This window comes from Cottoperca gobio, chromosome 11, assembly GCF_900634415.1.
Source record: "Cottoperca gobio chromosome 11, fCotGob3.1, whole genome shotgun sequence".
Classification (NCBI taxonomy): domain Eukaryota; kingdom Metazoa; phylum Chordata; class Actinopteri; order Perciformes; family Bovichtidae; genus Cottoperca; species Cottoperca gobio.
In genome coordinates this window covers 15781664-15800799 of record NC_041365.1, presented here as the reverse complement: position 1 = coordinate 15800799, position 19136 = coordinate 15781664, and the positions used below count along the sequence as shown (strand labels likewise).

The 19136-nt window shown below is 38.5% G+C and overlaps 1 protein-coding gene across 1 annotated transcript in view; it reads left to right on the top strand.

Moving 5' to 3' along the window:
* The window catches only part of rnf19b (ring finger protein 19B), a 35829-nt gene that overhangs the window by 1366 nt on the left and 15327 nt on the right, over nucleotides 1-19136 (top strand). The window contains 2 exon segments of the mRNA XM_029443823.1: nucleotides 9780-10907; nucleotides 10909-11030. Coding sequence (XP_029299683.1) covers nucleotides 10359-10907; nucleotides 10909-11030 — 671 coding nt within the window. The 5' untranslated portion in view covers nucleotides 9780-10358.

The window sequence follows — 19136 nt, the reverse complement described above, 5'->3', positions numbered from 1 at the left end:
TTGTTTGGGATGGAAATGAGCTGCACAGACGGAGCAAGAGAGTTTTGAACATTTGAAAAGACCCCCACCATATTCCATAAAAAAAAAAAAAAGCAGCATATTTTCTCAGTCCATGTTGGGAGCAGTTCCTTCTTTTCTCGTCAGAAGTGTTTGACTACTGCCTTGTCCAGAGGAAGTTTGGGTTCCCATGTTATTATGTGCTTCAGGTTACAATAGCTGGGCATTACACGCTCAGTTGTCAGGCGTACTGTGTGTGTGTGTGTGTGTGTGTCTGTGTGTGTGTCTGTGTGTGAGGGGTGTTAACATGTGTGTGTTAAAAAGGGCTCAGAGGTTTGCTCTTTGCGACTGTAATGACTGCCTGACATTAAACATTAAACAACTCAGCAGTATGGCTCCTGAACGCTCCTCTAATTATAGAAGCTCCCAGCCTGTTTCCCTCTACCTCCACCTTCTGTGTGTGTGTGTGTGTGTGTGTGTGTGTGTGTGTGTGTGTGTGTGTGTGTGTGTGTGTGTGTGTGTGTGTGTGTGTGTGTGGGGAAGAGAGGGAGAGATGTGTTAATGAGAGTCAGTGGGAAAGAGAGAAAAATATTTCAATTTTATGCTACTCTACTATATACTTCGACTCTACTGCATTTCAGATATTGTATTTATAACTCCACTACATTTATTCCACTCACATTTTGATTATAAATGCAAAAAATAAATCATAATAAATTATGATAGTTTATTGCGGATTAACCATCTGAAACATTAAAGCGATGAACACATTAATGCAATAATATAATATATATTATTTATAATAGGCCATTCTGCATAATGAGTACTTCTACCTTTGGTACATTTTGATGCTAATACTTATGTTTTTATTTTAAGTAAGATTTTGAATTAGGGATGTTAATAATTAAGAATTCTAACCCATTTAATAAAAAAAGTATTAAAAAACTCAGGAGCTGCTTGTCACTAAAAAGAGAATAACAGGTCCATCTTTAAGGTCAGCCCGCCTTAAGTGAGCCAGAGCCAGAGTTGCTGCTAACTTCGGGGCTAACCCCCTTCACGGGAGCTTGGCTTTGGTCTTGAGCAGTTGTAGCATTTATTCATCATTATAAGCCAGGGGTGTCAAACTCATTTTAGTTCAGTGGCCACATACAGCCCAATTTGATCTCAAGTGGGCCGGACCAGTAAAATTATAGCATAATAACCTGTAAATAACTATTACGCCTCAGTTTATCATTTACACATGTGCATTACAAATGACAGATCACAGTGTATCTACAAAGGCACAAAACATTTAGTGGACACCTTTGAAATAGCAGTTAATGTCTTCTCTGTCATTTTTACACTTTTCAAAGTCCTCCCGTGGGCCGGATTGGACCCTCTGGCGGGCCGGTTTTGGCCCGCGGGCCGTATGTTTGACACTCCTGGTCTAAACTGTAAACAACTGCTAGGTTCACAGCTAAGACGTTACAGCTAACACAGTTCTTATTTAGATGTTGTTTAATTACATTTATGACTTTGCCAGTTTTGCAAAATTATTATTTGGCATCTTGAGCAACAACATCATTATAAAAGCGACAATACTGAGCGCCAGTTGGAAAGATGTATACCAAAGATAATGTCGTCTGAGTAAAATAACTTTGCGGTGGTCAACAAAAAACTATTTGCAGTATACAAAACGTGCGGAAAATGGCATTTAGTGGAGAGTTTAGGACTTGACTTTGGACTTGAGTGCAAAACGTGAGTGTTACTTGTGACTTGCAAAGTAATAACTTGGTCCCATCTCCATATCCTTAACAACACTTAGGTGTCATAATGACATCAGCATTTATACTCCAGCCTTCTTACTGTATACTTCTTTACCACAGTAATATTAAAAAATATGCTTTGGTCTTTTGCAAATTGGCTGATTTTCTTTCTGTAAACCGACTGATAGATTAGCCAAGAAAATGCTGATAGAAAGATAAATTAGAAACACCCTACTTCCTGTAACAGTACTCTGCGCAGCGTCATTAAACTGGTGATGTGGAAATTGTCCAACAGTGTAGTGCATTTCCAATGAAAAAGGGTGTGTAATAATAAACAATAGATAAATCTCCCCATGCACACACACACACACACACACACACACACTCTCATCATCAACTCGCCCACAAATGTACACGCCAAAATCTAACCACTTTGCTGACAAAGAGCGTTTTAATGTGGGGGCCCTGCTGTTCAAAAAGTGTTTCTTGTAGAGGTTTAAAATATTGACAGTAGTCTGACAGTCGAACAGTACTTCATGTTCTGTGTCACGGGAAAAATCTAACTTCCGACTAGTTTACTGGAAGAGTTGATTACATCAGGTGTTTGTCCGTCTGTAATAGGGAAGCTTCCCTTTTGCACATGCGTCAGTGTTGCGGTTGTCTGTCAGAAGCTGTCATAAATGGACTTTTTATCAATTTTTACGATATACTTTTTAGATTTTTATGTATTTATTTTAACCGATTGAACAATTTTAGTATGAGACGTCTGGATCTTAAGTTATCAGAGAAACAAGCTGAGCAAACGCAGCTCTGCTCGTAGCCCCCTTTGTCCACCGAACAGCTTGTAGAATCACAGATGTTTTAGGTTTTTACCGATTTCAATCACGGGGTCCGTTTGTTTTGGAGAGGAGGAGACCTGCAGATCATTTATCTCCTGGTAAAAAACTCCTTATAAAGAAAAACTCCTGAACACTGAACACTGAAGGAATCCTGTCCTGTGCTATGATTGCTCTGTAGAAGCATCTTTACAGCAGGGTCAGGGTTTACTTTGTTTCCCCATGTCTCTAATTAGCTCACCTCCCCAAACACACACATACACACACACACGCAAACATTCCTAATACATTATTAGCTCCAGGGTTGAGTAGGAGACCACCTGTTCTGTCCACAGACTGCCGGCCCCCAACATCAGATTAGCAGGGTTTTAGTCAGCATCACTCCAAACAGTGTGAGCCGAGCTGTCCGTGGACCTGTCTGTTCATGTTAGAACAAAGTCATCAGTCACGTTTGTTGGTTTTCTGTACTTGGTTTCTGTGTTTCAAGCGACAGCAGTGAGAAATGAAAATTCAGAGTCTGAGCAGCCGGATGATTTTCCTGGGAATCAACAAAGACAATAAACAGCAGTGAAGTTCTTAGGAAGTCTGGCTTCAGGACATTTATAAATAATGTGGTTGGCATTGTTATGTGACTGGAAAAGGCTGTAGTGTTTCATTGACAGTGTAGCAAATTGAGTAAGTGCATTTTTAAGTACTGCACTTATGTTCAACTTTAAGGTACTTGTACATTACTTGAGCTACTTCACACTTCCCTTCATTTCACTAAATAAACATTGTTATTTTTCAGATTCAGATTTTACACAACTTGTGATCAGTTTATAAAATGAGATGCATTGTTATATTTTAAACTAGGGCTGAACGGATTTGAAAAATTGCCTATTAGAGGGAATGATAATGTTTACATCATTATTTTCATTGAAATACATATTAAAATGATTATGGTGTGATTTCTGGCGGGATTTGTTCCAAGCTCAGATGTTTTCTGAAGTCTGTAGAATATGATGTGTAGGCCAGGACATCTCTGCAGCGTGACAATATTTCATTTAAAATGGTATTTTGACACAATTCACTTTAAACAAATATTGCATCTACTGTGATTGGAAAATTGCATCATAGGTCATATTGAGATTTCAATTTAGATGAATTGTTCATTGTCCGTATATTAAACTGAACAACAGCAAATACAAAGTAATAATGACCTCCACATAGACTGGTCCACCATATGTTTGTTATGTGTTAATATATCTGTAGCAAAAATCCAATATATGAATAATTGATGTTAAGAAAACAAACTGACCACAAGGCCCATCTAGTGTCTGCTCTGGTGCTTTCGATCACATCACATGGTCTTCCTCAGCAGGTTTTGCTGTTTGCTCTCAACTAATGTAAATAATAAAGCTCTCTGACATTTATCGTAATGAGTACTTTAACTGGTGAATATGGTGTCTCACTAACGCCACATCCACCAAATCTTCACTAAGCGCTTCTGAGTAAAACAGTTTTGCCTCGAACACGAGTGAAACTAAAGTGTTCAGGTGGCTGTCTGTCCGTGTGTGTTGTGGTGTGAATCCTGTGCAGACTTGTCGAGGCTGGCAGTGATTTATCTTGTTGCATAACAGCAATCAGCTTCCACAGAAGCACACCTGTAAACAGCGCACAGCTTATTCCACTGAATTATTCTGCGTGTGTTTGTGGCCAATCATTCATCATTACAGCCTCTCTAATGTGGAATAACCAGAGAAACCCACGCACGCTGCATCACTTCAGCATTAATAACGCTTATTAAATATTTATTGATGTTATTTAATAAGTAACTAAAAGGCTTAATTGATCTTAACTTTGTAGGTTTTATTTTATTTCTAAGTAGTGCTTTGTTTTATATATATTGTTTCATGCTCAGTAAAGTGATTTGTTAACGGGTATAAAACCCTAAAGGACCGTAGAGTATAGTATAGTAGTTATGGAACATATCATGGAGTATCATAGTTTTACCGTCCCGTAAAGATTTAAGATTAAAATCCCCTCTTGTGGCCTCTAGGGGCAGCACTTCTTCATGATTTTACCCTTTTTCTGAAATCTGAAAGTATTTAAGATTGTATATATATTTATTGTTGCTTTCACACAAAATACATTTTAATTTCCGAATTTAAACGTAAAAGTGTGTAATTCGGTTATTGTATGTTTATATTCACTGAATGTGGATCTGACTGTCGTAAAGGGAAGCAACATAAAACCAGATGTTTTTGGTAAAGTAAAGTATTTTATTAACAGGTAACTTGATAAGATAAATTGATACAAACAATTATACTTAAGCTCCGTGTTTTTCCACACAGACGCTTAATGATGGCATCAGTGTTTGTAATAGTGCAGTTCTTGACGAACATTTTTGTTTAATCTGTCTTTGCTTTTGCTTCCACACTCACCTCTGGTACCGGTGTTGGTCCATTAAAGCAAGTTTCAGTCTTTCACTGTGGCTGCCAACCTGAGTTTTATCAGTACCATGAAACTCCACACTCCATTCCATTTGTGATGTGACTGTAGAGGCGATTACTAAGTGCCTGTGTGAATATCAGGACTTTACCGCTGGGAAGCCCCTGAAACACACAAGCCTCATCTCCAGCCTGTGGTTTTTCACCACGGGCTGGCAGAAGCAGAGAGTCCACACCAGTGATGAGTGACTGCATTGAACTGTGTTGGCTTTAAACTTTGGAGCCTTTGTGGAATTTGGCCTTCAGTTGCCCCACTATGTGATGATCCACGCTTTGGTAAAGGGCTTTGCAAAGAAATCCTTAATCTTGCTCTCTATTCCTTCCATGGACAGTTTGCGATTTTTCCTTTGATCGGATATTGGACTTGCAGCATCTGTCTCCTCCGTACTCGTCACTTCTTCAGCAATTGTCTTCTGCAACAACCTCAATCTCCAGAGAGCTTTCAGATCACAGCAGCTCATACTCACAGTCAGACACTTCATTCAAAAGAGCTTCAACAATCTCACTCACCTCCTTACTAATTATTTCCTGCACAGCTTTAGTTGTTGCAATCTCAAAGGTGTCCTGTGATGAGACCTTCTCTGGTGTTTGTGGTTTCACACTTCTGACTGGTGACTTAGAGCGGTCATCACTGTCTGCAGGCTCCATATCTTTGTCATCAGTTACTGGTGTTTCTGATTCCATAGTTATAACCTGAGAGCGGTCATCCCTGTCTTCAGTTCTTCCAGAGAGCTCGTCCGACTTGTCTCTGCCTTTTGTGGTTGAGGCGAGGTGCAAATTCCTTGAACCTTCAGCAGGCGCTGGTTTATGACAGGTGTGTCAGTGACTGAAGATTTTGATTGATAAATGACAATGAATCCAGTATTTGTGATATTCTGCACTTAAGTATTGGAACAGTTAGACAGACTAAAACAAGTCAATAATATATATATATATATATATATATATATATAATACAGCATATATATATATATATATATATATATATATATATATGCTGTATTATATATATATATATATATATATATATATATATATATGCTGTATTATTTATATATATATATATATGCTGTATTATTTATATATATATATATATATATATATATATATATATATATATATATATATGCTGTATTATATATATATATATATATATATATATATATATATATATATATATATATATATATATATATATATATATATATATATATATGCTGTATTATTTATATATATATATATATATATATATGCTGTATTATTTATATATATATATATATATATGCTGTATTATTTATATATATATATATATATATATATATATGCTGTATTATCAGCACACTGTACTTCACACACAAGTAACATAACTGTTAACTTAGTTAGTTAGCTGGTTTCACTGGTGTATTTGGTTATGGTGGAGCTCATTTAACTTATTTTATATGATGTTGGGTTGTTTAATCTATAACAATGCATCATATTTTATAAATTCATCATATGTTTTGTTTGTACAATCTTAATTTGTGGAGTAACTAGTACAACATTTGTCTCTGAATTGTAATGGAGTAGAAGCAAAACATTTTCTCAAATTTGTATTCGTACAATACTTGAGTAAGTACTTACCACCACTGGAAAAATCTCACCCTAAAAAACATTTAGTTTCTGTCCTGAGAACACAGAGTACTGATCCTCTTCCCAACATTCATTTTGGTTAATTGCACAGATGGCAACAATAAAAACCAGAAGACTTCTTTGTCCTGAAAACCAGTTATGAGAACTTGTACTATAACCTTATATATCCAGTCTATGGCTATGACACAAGAGTATCTGTGCATGATGGGAATTAACCTTGTTTCTCTGATTATTTAAGATCTGATTACGAATTTCTCTCGGTTGAAAATGATTGGAAACATTTGGGATAATATATACACGACTTAACAAGATACCTTATACAAGACTAGTCATTTTAAATGTTAAATATTATAGCCTACCTTTAAACGGAAATACAAATAAATGGTTTAGCTGGTGTGCGTGCGCTGCATTGAGCAGCAGTGGAGTAGGAGGAGAAGTGTGGAACAAAATGTGTGTGTGAGCATGTTGATAACAAATCTGGTCCAGATTGTCAAATTCTTAGGCTGTTCAAATCCAGGTCTGCCAAATGACGGCATGATGATCACAGCACACACACACACACACACACACACACACACACACACACACACACACACACACACACACACACACACACACTCACTCTCTCTCTCTCTCTCTCTCTCTCTCTCTCTCTCTCTCTCTCTCTCTCTCTCTCTCACACACACTCACACTCACATAAGATGTATTTATCTGTCCTATCACTTAGAGCATAAGCCTCATTATTCAATCACCAGTGCACATTTTGCATCATGTGAATGTCTTTACAGAATCAGCTCTCCAGACTTTTGCTTTCTAACAACTAGAATACTGATATGATTCCCATGTGCATCTTTGTCATTTTCCATCTGTTTTTTGCAAAGACTTATGTTAATGCTGATGAGATGTTTCACAAGAAAATGTGAAGAAATCTCAACTTAAATGCAGAACAATATATTCTTATAGCACTACATATCAACACATGAAGGATAGTAGCTGTCACAAGATGTTGAGATACTCGTGTAATATGATACCTCAATCTGGTAGCGATGCCATAATGACACTCTTTTGACACATCACTCAAATATGAATATATAGTAATAATAATAATAATAATAATAATAAGAAGAAAGTTCATTGATATAGCACTTATTAAAATGAAGGATTAGAAAGGGCTTTACAACAAGCTAACATAAAGCAATAACAATTAATAAGAATATCAAGTGCACTGTGAAAAATGTTTGTGAAATAGCATTTAACATAATTTTAACAAAAAACAGTGTTAAACATTGTTTGAACACTAAATAATGATAATAATAATCATTTAAGTCAGAAAGAATCCAATCAAAGAGATTACAAGTTTACAAATTCCAGGGTGTCTGCAGGTTTTGAAAAGTCTTGGAAAAACATGGAATTTCCTCAACAACGAAAAGAACTTAAAATGTATTCAAAAATCGTATATTTATTAACAAAAGTCTTTACGGTAATATTTAACGTTGCCAGTCGTACACATAGCTGTATATTATTTATTTACTAATCTGTCTATCCTTTTCCTGATGTGTATCCTGCTTATCTGCTTCATCTGTTATATGAATGTCAATAAATTCATGCACTTAATACATAATTGTAGGTCATATTGTAAGTAATAACGAGAGCTCAGTCCAATTAACTGTCCTATTCCTGGGAGCAGCATGTACCATGGCAGTGGAAGGGGTTTAATTAAAGACTACCGTATTTTATATTGTTATTAATTACACTTGTGCTTTTCCTGCTATGACACCTCAAAATGTCCAAACCTGTTTCAAAATACAGTATGTTCAAGTATAATTTACCTGAATGTGTTGTGTTATTGTACACTTAGACTTTTAGGAGACTGAAACTTATCAAACTGGAATAATAGATCAGACTTGAGTCTCCACTTAGGAATGTGACAAACAAGTGTGCAGATAAAGACACACGGTGAAGAAATAACACGTCTTGTTTGATGTCTCAGAAGGTGTGTGTGCGTGTGTGTGTGTGTGTGTGCGTGTGTGCGTGTGCGTGTGTGTGTGTGCTATTACAAACTCAGCCAGTCGGAGTGTTTATTTAGGAATTGCAGGCTTTTTATACACTCACACATTTCAGTGAAGACCCAGTTTGACCTCCATCATTTACTCTTAGGGAGGAAATCCTCCTCGTTTATTGATTTATGACTTCAGCTCAGAAGTATTTTTTCCTTCCTCTTCCTGTAACGGGTTGGCACTGTATGAAGGTTGGCAACATGTCCCATCTGTATGAAGGCATGAGATGTCAAACACGATGTTTTCATGATCTGTTTGTGCTTCTTGAGTATTGTTATCCAGTGGAGTAACTGTAGTAACATTTTCTCAGTTTGTTAACCTTCTAACAAACATCTTGTTTCAGCTCGATGCATGTTTTCTCATCAGTTTTGAGGTTTTTCAGCTGATCAAAAGACTACAGTCACACAACATAACAAAATAATATTTTATTTAAAAAGAATACAACATGTATTATCTTTGTATGAGTGAATACTTGTGTATATGTGTATATATTTACTGTACATGTGTTGTACAGTAAGTGTGGTAGTATGTATTCATTTACTAGTGTGTGTGTGTGTGTGTGTGTGTGTGTGTGTGTGTGTGTGTGTGTGTGTGTGTGCGCATAAATGCCAGAGTCACAGAGTGGGTCGCTGTTTGCCTCGCTCATAGTGAGCATCACCATGGCAACGGCACTAGCAGCACAGTGTGAAGTGGAGGAAGCGCTTGCGGTGCTCAGCGTGATGGAGAGATATATATAAATATATTGAGAGAGAGACTTGTTGATGATGTCATGTATGTGTTTCTCTTTTAAATGTTCCCTGTTTAACACACAGTGTAGTGTTACCTGCCATGTATGAGTCTGTCTGTGTATTTAAATGTAATCAGCACAGACGGATTATCAGTTCTGGGTCACAACAGTTAATGATCAAATTGAAATCCAGGAAGAGCGTAGCCGAGACAGAAACAGAGAGCGAGCAGAGAGAGAGGGAGGTGTGTCATACTGATCATGCTCTTTGTGCTAACTTCCTGCTCTGCTCTTCCTGACAGAAAAGACCGTTCAGAGAGACCGGCGTTCAACAAGAACAGAGGAAGACGATTGAGGAGCGTCTCTGAATGCAGCTGAAGAGAATTCAATCCAAACTGAGGAATTATCCAGCATTCAGACTGCCCTGTGGATGTTTCTGTTTTTCTTTTCTTCTTTACCTTTCTATTTTTAAGATGAGTTATTCATTAGACATTCACAGACATGAATCTTTTTGATAATCACAGTAATGTTTCACCTCGACGTCTGCCTGGGAGATGAAAGACTTGCTACTTCTTTGTGAACCTCTTGACCACCGGGTTTGAGAGAAACTCTGCGAGCCGAAGGGGATTTCTTTTCACTTTGAACTTTCATTTTCTGTTTTTACGTCGCTGTTATCTCACTTTTTTTCTCATAAAAGGAAGAGAAGGAGGTGACTAACAGGAGCTCGAATAGCATTTGCATTCCAGTTTGGCTCTCACAAGGGGACAAATCCTCCCTTGTGAGTGTGACTGAGTGTGTTTTTGTGTAGCTGAGTGTCCCTCTGCGATACATTAACGTATCTTAGGGGACAATAAGCCGTCCTGTGTGTTTCTTCTGGGAAAATGGGATCAGAAAAGGACTCAGAGTCGACTCAGTCCTCAGTGAGCGGCATCCCCAACCCTAAGTGCCGTGCCGCGGGCAAACGCCAGGGCCGCATCTCCTTTCACAGCCTCTTCCACAGCAAACGGGGCTCTCGGGGCACCAGGGGCCCCAAGGGAGCCGCGGCCACCCCTTTATCCCATCTTCACCAACTTCACCACACGCAACAACCGCTACTCTCTTCTGCCTTGAGCTCAGCCCCCGCTGCAGCCTCTGTTACGCCCATAACAACCACCACCACAGCCACCACGACCCCCCAGGACGCCGCCTCCAGCACACCCTCAAAGCCACTCTCCTCCAGCCTGCCATCCCTGTGTGGATCCCCTTCCTCTGGGGAGTCCAACCTCCTGGAGTGCCCTCTGTGCCTGGTGCGCCAGCCCCCCGATCAGCTCCCTGAGCTGCTGGGCTGCAGCCACCGCTCATGCCTCTGCTGCCTGCGGCAGTACCTCCGCATTGAGATCACAGAGAGTCGAGTCCAGCTCAGCTGCCCCGAATGTGCCGAGAGACTGGCCCCCGCGACAGGTGGCAGACATCTTGGACGACGCGGCCCTGCTGGAGAAGTATGAGGAGTTCTTGCTGCGGAGGTGCCTCGCCTCCGACCCAGACTGCCGATGGTGCCCGGCGCCTGACTGCGGGTAAGAAACTGTCCATGATGTCCTCACTGCTGTCGTCTTTATTCATCCATTTTAATGTGCATGGGCCTCATTACAGAATCTTCCCAAGTCTGAAATCCTATCTTGTCTCAGTTTAGGATGACTTCTAGGATTTGTGGTATCAGAAACAAGTTTTCTTACTGCATTTAGCAGAAAATAACCATCCAATCATAGGAAAGGAATTAAGCTACTGCAGAACTGTCTGAATTTAGGAATTTCCCAATTCCGAAACGCTACATTAAGATGGCATAGACCCTCTCCTAAATGCAAAATAACCAAAGAAGGCGGCAGCACTGTTGTTAGGTTTGTATGACAATGTCAGTGAGGATGGGGAACAACATGAACACCAAAGTATGATGATTGAAAGGTTATCTCAACCATCGGACCATGTAATAAGTATCGGCTGCCAAGAGGATTCATTTTGAATTTGTTCCACGTCCTAGGTCTGGCTCTGAAGAGGCCTAGAAGGAGTCATGGGGCTTCTGATGCACAGTGTACTTATTTCAGGCTTGTTTTGTTTCCATCTATCTGCTTCTAGGATATTATCAAGTGTACTGCTGTCCACTGCAGCAAACAGCTACCGGGCTACATGTTTATGTCTCTGACTTGTCTCTGTGTTGAGTGTGGGGCGGCAACAGTTATTGTTGTGTTGAATTGTTCAGTAGTCTTTAAGGTTCTCAGAAAATTGTGAAAAGGGAAACCCAAAATCCAAAGAGTTGATGTAAATAGAAAAGCATCAAATCTTGCCAGATTCGGCTTTGTTTGTTTCCATCTTCCTGTTTCTGTTAGAAATGAAGCTGTAGAGCACTTATCTGTCCTTTTCAGGTTTATCCCTGAACTGAAATGAACTTTATTGCCCTTCGGGGAAATCACCTTGTGTAATTAATAAATCCAATTAAGTAATTGGGAGAAACAGAAAGAGAAACTAAACTAGTATTAGTGAGACAGAAAGTGAAGAGAACGTCGGATGCATTTCATTATCTGTGACATTATATGTTTGATTAAATGCAGGAACTTATTGTCCTTTTTAGTTTCTCAAAGCCTGGATGAATAAACAAAGTGAGTGTATATTTAGATTAAAATGTGCAGATACATTTCTGTATTTTTCTGTCAGATTATACACACCAGGAACCAGCTCTGTTAGAGAGACAACGACGGGATGAGGAAGTTAAAATGAAAACTAACTGGGTTAGAGGGCTGTAAAGCTCGGGCCCTGTGGTCGGAGGAGGGGAGAGTCAGACGGGTTTGGAGGTAGATTAGCTCTCGTTAGGTTTCTGGAACAAATTGGAGGCGTTTGTTTCATCATAGAAAGCAAGAGTGATTCATTGTGTTTGTGTTTCTGTGTGTGTGGGAAGGAGGAACGCAGATATTCAGTGGTGTCTTTCTGCTGTGGTTTTGTACAGTAATACTGGTATTGTCGCAGGGGAAGGCCCGCGCGTCTGTGTGGTATCTTTGCATAAATCTGTTTATATGTGTCTTCATGTCTGTGCATTTCTCTTTGTTTCGGTATCTCCATGACACCTACATAAAGGCTTTTATATTTAAGATTTATTTTAAATCATTGCATACGTTCAGTATGTTTTTACCTTTACCTTTCATTGTAGTTTAGTTTTAGTTCTCAGAGTGTTTGCTAGTTTTACTTTCAGTTTTTCAGAAAGGTTGAAGTATAATGTCTCCGAGGTACGTAGCTACATATATATATATATATATATATATATATATATAGACAACACGTGGTTGGAGAACTGTGTAGGAATGGCCATAATGTTTGGGAACTTTAGTCCACTTCCATTACCACACTCAAGAAAACAACCCCAGTTGCTTAACATCAGACCTGAGCTGAATACATTAAATGGCATTTGATCTGCTACAATAATTAAATCATGTTTTTGTTGTTTGATTCTACAAGACTCGACTGCAAATGGAAAACAAGCAGTCTAGTCTTGTAGATGGATTAATTGTGAAGCATTTATTTAATTTTTTGTTTTTTAAACTTGGTAGAGACGTTTTGTTGGAAGTATTATAGCGTGCCAAAAGAGAAACATGAAGACAACTTTTTGCATTGTTTATCTGTTTCCATTTAATGTTTTCACTTTAGTAGTTGGCAGGCCCTAGTGACAACACTAACAAAGGAAAAAGATCCACCACCTGAAATGTCAAGTCTGTTCAGTTTTAGTGTCTCAATGTCTGTGATTAATTAAATTAATGCTGTCTCCTTTTTTTTGTTTGTGATATGGTAGCAAGCTTTTATTATTAACATTTTTTTAACTACGCCACATCGTTTCAGTTCATCAATCTTAAAGAATAGCGTTTTTATTTAGTGTAATTTATGTATGCTTATTCTGGTTTTAGTTTACAATAATTACATTTACACGACATGCATGACATTTAGGAACATTCAAAATGGCCGTCGGCTGTAAAGCTTGCATTTGTTTTCATTAAAAGAGTTAATCTCAGCAAATGTCATGACAACCTGCCTTTAGATTATGAGATATCTTGGTATATCTTCAATCGTAGGGGTTCATCTTCTGAGGATCATTAAAGAGTGACTATGAGGTTTTTCAAAGAAGAAATAACAAATGTATTCTAACAAGTAAAAACACACCCTCGCTCAATTCAACACACTCAGAGGCTTGGTGCTACATGCTATACGCATGTGTAGCATGTAGTGGCTAATGTTAGCAGCAAACTTTGCTTTACAAACTGTTTTTTTTAAAGAGTTAAGTCAGTAAATGTATAACTTTTCTCTATTTGTGCTTCTGTCATACTTGTCACAGACCTTTTAAATAGTTTTATCAAAAGTAAAACAGGAAGTATACCAACTGTAGATCACCGGCAACAGTGACCCGTAATGTAACAGCAACAGTTACAAAGTCTCACTTTAATGTTTTAGTATCTTAGCTATCTGCTCATTTGATTCTAATATTTCCTGTGTATAACTCAGGGATTAACTAAAGTATTCAGGTTCAACCCCTGGTGGATGCAGATTTCATTGAAATTCAGTAATCATTTAGTAAGATATTTAGTTGTGGCTGTAAGGTCAGGAGTCGCCTAAACGTATTCTCTGGAGGCTGTTAATATCTGTAATACATTTCAGAACAATCTGCAGAACAAACTGCTTTGATGATGTTGTTTTTGTTCAGTTTAATTAGGTTTGATGTTTTTACCGTCAGTATTGTGTCTGACCTTTGCTGTCTCTGCCTGAGCATCCATTTCTGTTTTTATAGCTCCTTGTTCACAGTGTTCAGCTGAATACGCAGCTTAAGTCTATGAGACGGATAATTATTACTCCCAATGGGGATGAAAGTGAACCAATCGATATTATAAATATTGTCGAGCCTGTTAAAGAGACTCTTGGCTCTGTCCTTGCAAAGGATGCTGTCTCTTTTTCTCACACACCTTTTCCCCCCGATTTTATGATTTATGACTCTGAGCCTTCGTCTCTGAGACCGGAGTGGAGGGAGACATTCTGCTCGTACCTCTTGGGAAGAAAGCACAATTTTATAAGTTGGGTTTATGAATGTCATGTAGAATAATTCCGTTATCCACTTATCGTATAATATGGACATGACCACGATTATTTCTACGTTAGCGACTTATGGTCCATAGCTCTGGTGTGGGAATGTTTTTGGTTTAGGCCGGATGAGAGAGGAGTGTTGTTGTTGTTGCTCATTTATAGCTAATATGTTGTTACTTTGCACTTTTTCAAAGGTCCTAACCTTTCAGAATCTGGATTGGTGGTATATTGCCTGTTAAGGAATGAATGACTCTCCATACCCCTGTGCCAAATGTTTAATATCTTTAGGTGCAATTTTTGTTAACGGAGCCTGAGTGTTCATTTTATTTAGGATTGTTATTTAGGGTTATTCTGGATTTTTTGTTTTATTTTATTTATGTTTAATGTTTTAGGGTTTAAAAAAAGAAAAATCGATTTCCAATTCCAAAGAATATTCTCACAAATTAAAAGTTCATTGCTCTTAGAAACGGTGTACGAGCATTATTATGCTATTATTATATACTTATTTTTTTCTTGCACAATAAAAGTCATTACTGTGACAGACCTAAAGTTATATAGGTAAAGATAATCAGTGAGGGGGTAAAAAATAAACAAAAACTAAAGTGTGTGTTTGTATCAGCACTATCATTGTAGGAGAGGTTGACTGCTGACCTACATACATATATTTACCAGGACGGTCCTCCGTCTCTCGCTAACAGTGACTCAACACCTCTTTAGAACAAGTTGAGTAAGATTATTCACTACAAACACACAGCTCTGTACACACACACACACACACACACAAACACACAGACACAGCTCTGTACACACACACAGACACACGCTGTTTGTGTGTGTGTGTGTGTGTGTGTGTGTGTGTGTACAGAGTTGTGTGTTTGTAGTGAATAATAATCTTACTCAACTTGATCTAAAGAGGTGTTGAGTCACTGTTGGCGAGAGACGGAGGACTATTGTGGGATGGGAACAATGTATATGAGTGTTACTGACAAGTGAAAGATAAACATAGATTCAGTTTACATCCAATTCTAAATGTAATCCTAGTAATATGCAACAAATTACAAAACAGTAGATACAAATTAATGGTTGTTTGCCATTTACAATAAATGATCTGAGTTATACGGTAAAGGTTGGTGCAGATGTCCCAGTTCACGCAGCTGTCCTGCCTATGAAGAAGTCCTAAATGATGTTCTGGGGAATAAAACAGTTAATCTCACCAGGAATTAGACTGTTAAAAGTAAAAACTACATCAACAAGGCATCTCCCAGCAGTTTGATGAGGATTGTTGCTTTGTGTGTCTTCAAAATATTACACTTTTATTTACTTTTATTTATAAGAATAACACTCTTTAATCTACATTTCTGTATGTGCTAGCTAGACTGTCACCAGCAAACTCGTATTAATCACATGGGTATTTGTAATGTTTAGGGGTCACTGTAGCTCCATGGAGCATTTTACCCTCTTTCAGTTCATTGTTTTGGTTTTATAGCCTGAAACTTTGTTCACTCTCACCGTCCTCTTCGTGTCCAACAGGCAGCTGTTCTTTAGAGCTCTAAAAAGCCAATGTACACTGTACCTGCTCAGCACCAAACGGACAACGTTAGTGACCGGCTAGCTGGGGAACATAGTGGAGCATTTAGCAGCCAAAGAGACAGATGTTTCCCTCAGGAGTTTGAGAGCTAAAGGCAGAGTGATTATTGGAATTAATATTCATCAGGTAAACTGAAACACGACTCCAAATGAATGCTAATGTTGTGTCTGCTGGATGTGTAAATAAGCAACTGATTGCTATATTCAGCTGTACATGGTGTTAATATTGAGTTGTCAGCTTGTTCTTCTGCCAAGAAACCAATTAATGCTGCTTCAAAGTGAGTCCTTGGTCAATAATAATAGTTGAGAAAGATTTGCTGAGATACTTCAAATTCTTCATTAAGGCTACCAAACAATTCCTCCTTTATTTTAGTTACTTATCATGAAGATATGCAGGATCTTTTGAAAAAAGGACTAATACACACAACCACACACACACTACAATACACACAACCACACACACAACCAGCATCTCAGATTGTTTGTAAAATAAAACACAAAATAAAACTATACAATCATTTATAAAACCCCAATGTTGTCACCTCATGGTACACACGGTTCATACAACCTGATTGTCCTCAATCTCAAACACTTCTCCTTTTCTAAGGATATAGTCTGGTTCAGAGATATTGTTAGAGTAAAGCACATGGATATATTGACAAACATACGAGCAGTTCCTGCACACTGATGAAAATATGTATTTCTCTCCATATTGTAAAGCCAGTCAATGCAGCCATGTATTTCCAAAGCGTCTTCTTTATAGAATATATTACATCAACACAGCAAAACGTTTGTGGAGACAAAAAAAGAAAATGACAGTTTTCTTCTGCTCACACACATTTCTGAAAAACCGGCCTCTTGCTGCTCTGTTGGCTTCCATTGTTGTTGTAACATCTTCATCGATGAGTCGACAAACTGTTAGGTGTTCTGCCAACTGGTCCATGGTGTGACGTCTCAAACGGCAGTTTTTTAAAAAGGTAAACAAGTGACTTCATGCCAGAAGTCTGAGTCATGTGTTGATGTAGAGAACCGTGTGCAGTGTGTTGCAAAAAGTGCCGTGTTGAATTGCTAATTGGGTGCAAAGCAGATACTTGAGCTGAGGTTTTGAGTGACAGTTTCAATAATTGTGCTTTAGGTGTCATTGTAATGTGTTACTAAAGCTACTTATCCCGAGCTGCTGGCTCACTATACCTTAAAATATTAGAAACCTCGATAAGCATCAGGAAAGCTCACATGACAAAATACAATGAAAACAGAACTTCTTGACGGGTTACAGAAAACAAACAAACAATAGGAACTTCCTTCTTTTGGTTTCAGTGTTAAACTCTGGAAAATCCACAGCTCGTAAATGTTTCTGACTTCTCATCTTGACCATGTTAACACCTCCGACCTGCTCATTTCATCCGGCCAATCAGGTCTCGGCCTGCGTGATCGAGAACAAAGAGTGCCGTCTCCTCTGGCTGTTAGTTGCTATGGCGACTATCGATGTGGCATAGAGGGAGCGTTGCCAGGGGTAACAGGAGTTGGGGCTTAATTAAACAGATCAATACGTGCTCACGCTGGACTCTGTGTGCATGTGTGTGTGTCATTGTTCTGAATTTTGTGCCTTTTGTTGTAACACGTTACATGTTTTTCATGTTTCTGTGTGACTCAGACTGATGCACGTTCAGCTCATCCTGCTGTTTAATACAGCTGGCTAGCTGTGTGTGTGTGTGTGTGTGTGTGTGTGTGTGTGTGTGTGTGCGTGCATGTGCGTGTTGTAGTGTTGCATTTACAGGCTCAGCAGGATTCCCAGGTGGTTCTTGGTGGAGTTGAACACTGACAGGACTGTCTGTGAACGTTTCCTCTGAACACGCAGCATGTCAGCTTTCATAAAACTCCTCCGCCTCTTTATCCTGAATCTATCTTGCTGTATTCCAATATATATATCATATAGCATATATATATACATATAGATATATATATATATATATATATATATTATATTAGTACTATAGATATATATATATATATATATCATCTATATATTATATATCATATATATAGATATATATAGATCTTAGCATATATCTATCAATCTTAATATATGACTTGACTATATATCCTATCTCTCTCGGTGCTTGCTCTCTCTATCTCGCTCTCTCTGCCTTGCTCTACTCTCTCTCTCTCTATCTCTTCATCTCTCCTCTCTCTCTCTCTCTCTGCCTCTGCTTCTCTCTCTTCTCTCTCGCTTCTGCTCTGCTCTCTCTTCCTCCTGCTCTCTCTGCTCTCTAAGCTCTCTCTCTCTCTGCTCTCTCTCTCTCTCTCTCTGCTTCTCTCTCTCTCTCTCTCGCTCGCTCTGCCGGGCTCTTCTCCTATCTCTCCTCTCGCTCTATAGCTCTCTCTCTCTTCTCTCTCATCTCTCTCTCTCTCTCTCTCATCTCTCTCTCTCTCTCTCTATATATATATATATATATATATATATATATATATATATATATATATCATATTTTTTGTTTTGTTTGTTTTTTTGTTTCCCCTCGTCGAATTGAAAGTTTATAAAATGATTTAAGCGTTGAGTCAGTTTGACCATTTGACCTTTTGAAAACACAGAAACTACTTCTTTTTGGATGCTTTCCCCACAGACGCAGGGTGAAGTGTCTCCGCAGGAATGGCACTTCTGGTTTCAGCTTGAGAGTTTACTTTCTCGTCTCCTCTGATATCCGTTTTTTTTTATTTATTCCTTCCTGAGAACAGGCCTGTCACGGTGTTTGAAGAGCTGGTAATTAGCGGCATGTTGGGGGCGGGCGTGTTGGAGGCATTGCCAAAACAATTATAAGTTTGTCATGTTATAACTTCTTCCACACTCTTCCTGCTTTTTAATTGTATAACTTGCCATCGTCTTTGTTTGTCCGGGTATGTTGAAATCCGGGTCTGCTTTTGTTATCACTCCTCCAACATGTTTTCTCCCACTTAGCTTGGTGACAATATTTGATGAGTGCTTT